A 10,304-nucleotide genomic window follows, 5' to 3' on the forward strand; every position below is an offset into this window, starting at 1 on the left:
TGTCCAACAACCATGTTCTTTGGCCCTTATCCCAAATGCCAGGTTCAACCAGGAAACTTTTCAACTTCTAATTAAGGGGCTTAATCGGACAACTCCAACTCTTTTGTACAGTTGAGAATGTCTTGCTCATGCAACTCAGAGCTTGGGTTCACATAAACTAGCATGGATCAAAGAGTTATTGGGAAGTCTGCTCCAAGTGTGATATATAGCTGACACAGCAGCTGAATGCTTTGCTTTAATTGTTAATTGGTTAGAAAAGAACTTCCTACAGATCTCACACTCAACAGGATGCTTTTGAATTCCTTACCTTAGTCCTAGAATTTAAAATAGTGGGGTAGGAGAACCAGAAGGTTATCTCTAAGTTGGAGTTGTTTCCAGACATTCATGTGAATGCTATGCTTCAGGTAACCTAGGCCTGAGCTAGAGGTCCCATGCTGAGCACTAAGCTTTATGATCTCCTAGCTAAGTGCTAGGTCTCAGGGTAAGATAGTGGGAAATGAGAAGGCTGCTGGATGCTCTACTGAGAGATCTATTTGTCTTGAAATGGTATAGGGTTTCCTGGCTGAGCAGGAGGTTGGACTAGAAGACCTCTAAGGTCCCTTCCAATTCTGTTATTCCATTCTGTTAACTTCTTTCTGGATGCCTGTTTATATGCTAGTGAGAAGCAAAATGATGGGGGTTATTCCAGGCTTCATACAGTACTGGAAATAACAGTATAACAGAATTGGAAGGAATCTTGCAGGTGATTTAGTCCAACCTCCTGCCCAAGGAGACCCTACTGCATTTCTGAAAAGATGACAGTCCAGTCTCTTCTTGAAAGCTTCCAAGGATGAAGCTCCCACAATGTCTGAAGGCAAGCTAGTTGATTGTTCTCGCTGTCAGAAAATTTCTCATTTTTAGGCTGAATTTCTCCTTGGTTAGTTTCCATCCATTATTCCTTGTCTGGCCTTCAGGTACTTTAGAAAATAGCTTGACCCCCTCCTCTCTGTGACAGCCCCTCAAATATTGGAAGACTGCTATCATGTCTCCCCTGGTCCTTCTCTTCACTAGATATTATACCTCCTACCTCTCTGAGGCATAAAATCACCCACCTGCTTATTTCTGTAGGTCAAAATGCTGATAAAGGCATAGAGAAAAACAACTTTGTTTTGATCAATTAGCACTGCTGATACCCTGACTAAAACCTCTGTTTCTCTTGTTAGATATTTGATGTTTTGTTTAAATGGTGAGCTGAATTTTTGCCTTAGCACATTTGCCTTTTCAACTTGGAGAAGGCTAAAAATATTAAAATGGCACAATTAGCACCCTCCAGTTATCTGCTAGAAGACAACCATAAGTAACCATTTAGCTACGGAATTTGGTTTCATGAATATCCAGAAACTCCTAGCATATAAATAATCATCTGCATCTCAGATGCAGAAGGCCAGGAACTGAACATAATTCTGTAACTTAGTTTGTTAGCCTGTGTCTCCCTGTTTGAGTGACATTCTTGTTTTCTCTTTCCACTATAACTTGCTTTATTCAATAAACAGAGAGACAAATAGATATTCAGCCTGCACTTAAGAAGGTGACACAATGCATAGCTTGGCTAACCCACAGATAGGGCTGGAGAACAGAAAGTGAGAGAATGTTGCATCTAAAATGGAGACAGAATGAGGTGCCCTCATTTTTAGATGCAGCTGTATCTCATGATTTCAAATCCACTTAAAGTGAGATATGACCAATGTTATTTAAATTTCATGGGTTCATCAGGGCCCTTTTTGAGATGTTTACCATTCCTTCTGTGAGTTAAGCTGCCTCTTATCCCAGCTGTGGTTCTTTTCCCCTGTCTACCAAGGCCTTTCTCACATACCATTACATTTGGTTCTTCTCAGTTTGTGCTGACACTGATCTCTGCTTGGACTGAGTCGGTTTTTCTATGTCAGTGAGAACTGTCCCCAGACATACTTCATTCTTATATTCTTCAGTGCTTGTAAGCCTAAATTTCTCCCACTCTGTTTCCCCAGGGATATGGAAATAGGACCATTTCTTCTCATAGGCTGCAGTTAGTAGTCTCCGATCCAGTGTCATGTCTGAGAACAATGCAAAATAAATGTTCTTCCATCTGGCTTTCATCTTGCTAGTCATTGGAATGTGGAAAAATAAAATAGAATAGAATAACAGAAGGGATTTTGGAGGCTTTCTGGTCCAACCCCCTGCCTAGGCAGGACACCATACATCACTTCAGACAAAAAAGCTTGAAAAGAAAACTTGACTTTGGAGATGCAGATCAGCATGCCAATCTATCCCAAATTAGCTGGAATGTTTACAGTTTGGGACAGGAAGACCTGCTCAAAAACCTCAAGAAATCTTATGTTTGTTAACTTTCTTAACCCCAAGAAGGGAGGACAATGAAAGCCAGAGCTAGGGATAAACTAATATGAAATAGAGTGGACAGTGTCACTAATCTCTATATGGGGACATCTTATATAATACGGCTCACCTAAGACATTGTTGTGGGAATTAGGTGTTCAGCAGAGTGATTGCATTGGGGGAAGACTATCTTTGTGTCTAGCTGTTTTAGCATGCAATGCCTTAAAGTGGCATCCTGAAGGGAGAAATTGAAACAGTTTATGTCCAGCATGTGGGAGATCTGTAAATATTTTCTCAGCCTTCTTTCTGGTTCATGCAATATACAGGTCCTCAATGGAAGGCAGGCTGGTTGCAATTGTTTTTTTCCGCAGTTCTAACTTTCAGTTGAAGTTTGTTCCTGTCCTGTTTGGTTGCTGTGACAAACTGGATAATTATTGAGGTGCCAATGACCGACTCAATAATTCCTCTGTAGAGCTATATCATCAGATCCTTAGGAATCTGAATTTTCTGAGTTGATGCAGGAAGAAAATTCTTTGTTGTGTCTTTTTAATGTTAGGCGTCCATTTCAAGTCCTGGGTGATAATAGAACTCAGGAACTTGAAGGTCTCTATTGTTGACACTGTGTTGTCTATTATTCTAAGAGGTGGTAGAATAGTACAACTTTTCCTAAAATCTATCGTCATCTCCACATTTTAAGAGTGTTCAGCTCCAGATAGTTCTGGCTGCACGACAGTTTATCTAGCTCTCATCTATATGCAGACTCATCAGTGTCTTCAATGAGATCAATGACTGTTGTATCATCTGCAAACTTTAATACAGTACAGAGGGATCCGTTGAGACACAGTCATTGTTATATAAAGAGAAGAGTAATGGAGAGAGCACACAGCCCTGGTGCCTGCAATGTATTGTTGATGCAAACGTGAGGTTGTATGTAGATCCCAACTATGATAAATGAAGAAAACTCTCAAGAGGCATAAAAGAATACACAAATAATGAATGGTGTCTCTAAGTCCACCTCACAAAATTTATCTAGTGTACTCCTCCCTTCTTTTTACTGATGTTTTTGCAATTCTATCTGCCTTTTGAATCTGAAATTCTGAGGCATTAATCAAATCCTTTAGCCATGTTTAAATGAAGCAGAGAGTTGCTGCATTTGGAAAAAATCTGATTTGTTCCTATTTAAAAGGAGCAGTTCCTCTATCTTAGATGTATGAGTGAGAGTCCATCTATCTTAGATGTATGAGTGAGAGAAAGTTAGTTCAATACAGTGAGGGGAGATATTTGTACCCCGGGCTTCCTGAATCTGTAAAATGCCTCCTCTCTTGCTCCTTCTCTTGTTTCTCTTTTGCTTCTTTCTAATTACCATGCTGAAAAAGATAACTGCTGTTCCCTCAGTCAGAATTTCCTTCTCATTTGAAAAGAAGGGATGAATAGTACAGTGGTGATATTGGCTTTGTGGGTGTGGTGTGGCTTGGTGGGCATGGCAAGGGAAGGATACTGTAAAATCCCCATTTCCACCCCTCTCCAGGGGAAGGATATTGTAAAATCCCCATTCCCTCCCCCCCCCCTGACACTAACCTGCTTTCCAGCTCCATTCTCCTGTGCAGGGCAACAAAAGAAGACCCAGCCAATCAGCTGGGACTTGGGAGGCAGCGAATAGATTGGGGGGGGGGGCAACTGGAGGTGGTATTTACCAGTTCTCCAAACTACTCAAAATTTCTGCTACCAGTTCTCCAGAAACTGTCAGAACTGGCTGAATACCACCTCTGGAATTGTCCTAGAAATCTGCTTGTTATTTAAAGACCACTCTTTTGATATTCAAAGTCTCATCTCTTGAGATCCACCAAAAATAATAGGAAACATCAGTACTACTAGAGAGCATGGAATATGAATTCATTATCTTCACTGTGTTGTCTTTATCTTCCCCTACAGCTGTTAAAACAGCCCCAACTGTCTTCCCACTGTCTCCTTGTAACCAAGATACTCCCCAAGTTTCCATCGGTTGTCTCGTCAAAGGCTACTTTCCTGAACCAGCCACAGTGCAATGGAATTCAGGCGCCATCACCAGTGGAATCCACAACTTCCCTCCACTTTTGCTTGGCTCTAACCACTATACTCACAGCAGCCTGCTCACCATCCCCATCAGCCAGTGGAAATCTGAGTCATTCCAGTGCAACGTCCACCATGCAGCCACCGACACCATAATTAACAAAAAAATTGAGCGTGAGTCCAGTAAAATTTTCTCTTCTCAAGGGCAGTTGATTTGTCAAAAACATGAAAATCCAAGTGTGTAGGTAAAACAGTGGGAAACAATGACAATTGTGAAGGTACAAGCAATTCTTGACTTACAACTGTTTAGTGACCATTCAAAGCTATAACAGCACTGAAAAAGTGACTTATGAATGACCTATGGTCACCATTTGAACACTTACAGTTGTTGCAACACCCTTGTGGTCACGTGATCAAATTCATATTTCATGGTTCATATTTATGATGGTTGCAGTGTCCCAAGGTCATGTCTCACATTTTGTGACCTTCTGACAGGCAAAGTCAATGGGGAAGCCGAATTCACTTAACAACCATGTTACTAATTTAATAATCGTAGCAATTCATTTAACAACTGTGGCAAGAAAGGTCATAAAATGGGGCAAAACTCACCTAACGAAAGTCTTGCTTAGCAATATAGGTTTTGGGCTCAATTGTTGTTACAAGCTGAAGACTACCTGTGGTCTCCTCAAAAGGTACTTATGAACCAATGTCAGGAGGAAAGATAGGAGTATCCATCACATGTCTTCTGACCTAAGCTTCCCAAGATCATGAAGCAGACTCCTCATCCTGATAAACCTCTTTTACTTAGGTTAAAGTGAATTCCTCTCCAGCAAAGTCCTGGCAAACAGTCTTTCATGAGATTTCACAAATAGAGACCTTTATCAGGCTTGGAAAGTTGCCAGGCTGATATCTTCCAAATGCCATGCTGTAGTAGCAATTACTTGGCAAGAAGTCAGGAACTTTTGCTCCTCTTTATTCCCTATGGGAGGGCCATTCACCATCCACCTGAGCCCTTACTCCCAAGTCGACCCTTGTCCTTAACTGTTCCCTTTTCATGGCAGTTCTGTGCATGCGCACACTAGGAACAGGCTCCAGCTGTTCTTCTGCCCCACTGATCTTTGACTCCAAAGGCAGCTGGTAACTATCAGACAGCCCTGGCCCCATCTCTGCCACCAATGCACAACACTCATCAGAACCCTCCCCAGACTCCAGGACTGGCCCATGTTCCTCCCCAACCTCCTCACTGTCCAAGTCTGTTGCCAGCTCTACTGGTCGCTGGTGGGCCACAACAACATGTGGAAGGAATTAAGGCAAAGCTTGATAGATATAGACCGGGAAAACAAAGCTTGAGGAGGGATTCTGAAGACAAAGAGGTATTTGGGTAAGAGATCAAGGATTTTCCAAGCCATGGAATCTTTCAATCAGAAGACCCCAAGAATAATCAGAGGGAAAAATGCTGAGAAGACCAATCAATGAAGGATAGGGGCTGTATTAGGCTACTACTCAAGGTGTAGTGACCATCCTTTCTGTTTCTCCACCCTGTTATACTAAATAATAGTTAAATATGTCATCTAATTCCTCATGCTTAGGCGCTGCAAGCCGTAGTCCTGTGGGCCCTGAGATCCATGTGTCCCACTCCTCATGCGATTCCAGAGATGGTCTCATACAACTGTGGTGCCAGATTTCAGGCTTCTACCCCAAACAATTGGACATTGACTGGAAAGTGGGCAGTCGCTCTGGATTGCTACGTCCATACAATTATCCTCCTTGGCAGAATCCCGGCACATATACTTTCAGTACCGCCAGCATAGTCAACATCACCAAAGATGACTGGCTGGAAGGAAATGTTTATTACTGTGAAGTAACCCATGCAGCATCACAAACCAAGGTGAAAGGCAAACTCAAAAAATGTGAAGGTAATCATGATGTTATGCTAATTCTGGTTTGTATAAATGAGCATGGAATGAAAATAGAAAACCACAGAGGAGACTAGCTCGCCTTTTCCTAAGACCTTTGGTCTTGTGTAAAAATCCACACTATTTTCAATAAATCTTTATTAATATAACAGCTTCTTCACCTGTTCAGACAACTGTATTTTGGGAGAGGAAACCCAAAGGTGCTTTTTTCAAGAGGCAACTGGACTTTGGGGGTTTTTTCTTTGAAGACATTTCGCTTTTCATCCAAGAAACTTCTTCAGCTCTTCTTCAGCTTTTTGGATGAAAAGCAAAATTTCTTCAAATAAAAAAAGAACAGAGAGTCCAGTTGCCTCTTGAAAAAGCACCTTTGGGAAAACCATGACCTAGATGTCTGAGAATCCAGGAAATGTTTTTTCTGGCTCAATTGGAGCCAGTGGTGTCACAGTGGCTAGAATGCAATATTGCAGACTTGCTCACTGTTCTCTGCTAGGAGTTTGATTTCCTGACTGGCTCAAATTTAACTCAGCCTTCCAATCTTCTGAAGCCAATGAAATGAGAACCCAAATTGTTGGGGGCAATATGCTGACTCTGTAAATTGCTTAGAGAGGACTGTTAAAGCACTATGAAATTGTATATAAGTTTAACTGCTATTGCTATTGCTATTGACTAAACTCAAAAGCAGCTCCGGTATAGATCAGATCAAGAGCCTGTTGGGTGGGAAAGAAATGAGAGTCAATTAGGCAACTGACATAATTTTTTTTATCCTTAGTTGGAAGCAGTTGTTCCTCTGGAGATGCTAATGTATATCTTCTGCCCCCAAGACCAAAAGCCTTGTACATTGATAGAAATAGCAAGATCACCTGTGTTGTGAACAATCTGCAAAATGAACAGGGGTTGAAAATTACCTGGTCTCGGGAGAAAAATGGACAACTGAATGCTGATGTAATAGAAATAGTAGAAGAACCGAATGGTACCTACACTGTTTTCAGTCGCCTCAATGTCATCGCTCAAGATTGGGAATCAGGAGAAAGTTTTACCTGTAGGGTTGAACATCCTTCCTTTGTTAGTCCTATCACAGAGAGCATTTTCAAGACCAGAGGTAAGGAGGAATTACATTTTTCTCCCTCATGCACACCAACATACTTGTTTTCATTTGTGCCAAGACATTGTAAGACAAGATCTGTAATATATGGTGTGGGATGCAAGCTTGGAGACATGAAAAGGGGTGGCATCGACAATCCAAATATTGGGTGGATAAGTACACCAGGATAACAAAATTCACACTTGCTTTGCACAATGTCATAAAATGGCCTGCAAACCATGTCATAAAATGGCCTGCAAACCATGGTTTAGTGGTATAAATGAACAATGACTAAAAGAATCACAGTTTAGCAAGAGATGTGAACCATTCATTGCTGCCACTAATTTGTCCTCCATTTCATTGTTGTGTTCTTTCCTCAAACTTCATAAAGGCAACAAGAAGGCACCCAAGGTCTATGTCTACCCTCCTCACCGAGATGAGCTCAATCCAGGCAGAAGGGTGTCTCTTCTCTGTTTGGTAAATGATTTCATTCCACTTGATGCTGATATCCAGTGGCTACAGAATCACAATCCTGTGTCAGAAGACAAATATGTGAATACTCCACCTATGAAGAATAAGCATAATGATTCCTTCTTTTCCGTCAGCAAACTGTCTGTTTCCAGGGAAGAGTGGAATAATGATTTGTTCACTTGTATGGTGACCCATGAAGACCTCCCCATGAAGTTCACCCAGAGGAACATCTCAAAAACCCAGGGTAAAAAATGAACCAGCTGCTCCGTTTCAATCCATCCTAGATTTGCCTCTAACACTGTGAGACCAAACTGTTAATAATTTCCCTGCTCACCCATTTCTCATCTGGATGAATAAAAGCAAACCATCTCAGAAATTCCTCAGGTTCTGTTCTTTTCTCCTTAAGGGAAAGGGGGTGAATTGTCTGAAAATGCAGAATCAAGCCTTAAGACTGATTTATTGAATTGATTGATTGATTGATGTGATTTCTACAGCCGCCCATCTCAGCAAATGAATCTGGGTGGGTCACTGTTTTGATAATCTAACAAAATGGAGTTCATCATGTTTCTGTAGGAATCCCACAGAAGACCAGTGTATTTAGCTGGGTTATGGGCAGGTACCCCCAAATTAGCCTAACTGCAGCCCTGTGAGAAAAGGACTAGTTCAGTCAAATCCCTTGCTCTGAAAATCAGCTGTCTCTGATCCGGTTCACTGCAATGATCATGTGGGCCCACCACCAACCCCTGTGCAGCAGTGACCTTTATTGTTACAGCTGATTAGCATGGAAGAGCAGATTGCCGCTCCTTAGCTGTGTTACTCCCCTGAAGTAACATACTAGGTAAGGACTTTTGCATTGTGTGGACATGCGCTCAGTGAAGCGCATAATCACCAAACCGGTTGTTATACTGGCAGCATCCCATCCCTGATTAGATGCATCTGGTGAGCTTCAGGGTTCAGTGGAGATTTGAACCCATCAAGTTCATGGACAAGGATCCTTTGCTCTTTGCTCCATATCACCTTTCCTCTATTCTTAAGTGCCTTTCTTTGTAAGATGTCCATTCAGCCCAAGAGCAAATAGTCAAAGTAGCCAAAATATATATAATTGTAATTATTTACTGAAAAATGTCCCATCGCAGATCCAGCCACATCCCTTGGCCAACTTCTTCTTAGCCACAATTTCTCCATAGACCAATCAATTGGGACAAAGCAACACTGTTCATTGCAGGTCTATAATCTACACTTGATTTCAATATCAAGGATTCATATCTAATACAAAAAAAAATCCAGAGAATGCTCAAGGGAGAATCTCAATCATCTATTGTAATATAAGGATGCTATGATCAAAACTAAAAAATAAATGGAAGGATCACATTCATGATCTAATAGGATCAACTTTATCAGGGAATACTCTTAAGTACTCAAATATAAAATCAAGGGAGAGTGGGAGGGAAGAAATATTTAATTCAAATTACTAAACACTGGAGGTTGAATAATAAGGGAAAATATATCATGATGGGCATTCAACTCTCAGGATATCCACATTCAGAAATGCAAAGTTACAAGATAGAGAAACAATTGTTCTCCAGATATACTTCCAAAACGTACTGATAATCAGGACAAATTAAATAACAAAAAGCAATCACTCTTGTCCTTTAAAAGTTATACCAAAATTCACTGTAATAACACAAAATTCTATATTAACACCAAAAGGAGACATTGCCTCAAACCTTTGACATCTCAGATGTAATTTCAAGACTGGATAACAGAGTTGGAAGGGACCTTGGAAGTCTTCTAGTCCAACCCCTGCTTAAGTAGGAAACCCTATACCATTTCAGACAAATGGTTGTCCAATCTCTTCCTTAAAACCTCTGTTGTTGAAGCACCCACAACTTCTGGTGGCAAGTCATTTCACTGATTAATTGTTCTCACTGTCAGGAAATTTCTCCTTAGTTCTAGGTCTCTTATGTCCTTGTTTAGTTTCAGCCATTGCTTCTTTTTTTGCCTTCTGGTGCTTCAGAAAATAGATTGTCTCCTTCTTCTTGTAGCAGCCGCTCAAATATTGGAACATTGTTATCATGTCACCCCAGTCCTTCTTTTCACTAGACTAGACATATTCAGTTCCTGCAACTGTTCTTCATGTTTTAGTCCCCAGTACCCTAATTAATGCAGAAACAAGAAAGAGAGATTATCCAGAACACAAGAATACAACTGTAAAAATTAAATAGTAAGATCTTTCAATTTCAACATGTATTTGCAAATTGAAATATTAATAATCAGATGTCATCGTATTGATTAACATTGGGACACATCTAATATTTTTTGAGATTTTTTTAAAAACTTCGCACTTTCTGATTCATTAAAATTTCAGACAAGGAGTTCAATGAAATATAAACATGTTCACTGAGAAAACTAATGTATAACAACAGACACTAAAA

At 40.7% G+C, this 10,304-nt stretch overlaps 1 gene segment (V, D, J or C); it reads left to right on the plus strand.

Annotated features, from left to right (window-relative positions):
* The first annotated feature begins 4,217 nt into the window (after positions 1–4,217).
* LOC148124309 (Ig gamma-2 chain C region-like) lies at positions 4,218–8,245 on the plus strand. The segment is given in 4 exon segments: positions 4,218–4,575; positions 5,991–6,317; positions 7,087–7,416; positions 7,790–8,245. Coding segments are annotated over 4 exon segments (1,335 nt in total).
* Positions 8,246–10,304: the final 2,059 nt, after the last annotated feature.

This window comes from Pseudonaja textilis, chromosome Z, assembly GCF_049901715.1.
Source record: "Pseudonaja textilis isolate UNSWEBS1 chromosome Z, rPseTex1.2, whole genome shotgun sequence".
NCBI lineage: Eukaryota > Metazoa > Chordata > Lepidosauria > Squamata > Elapidae > Pseudonaja > Pseudonaja textilis.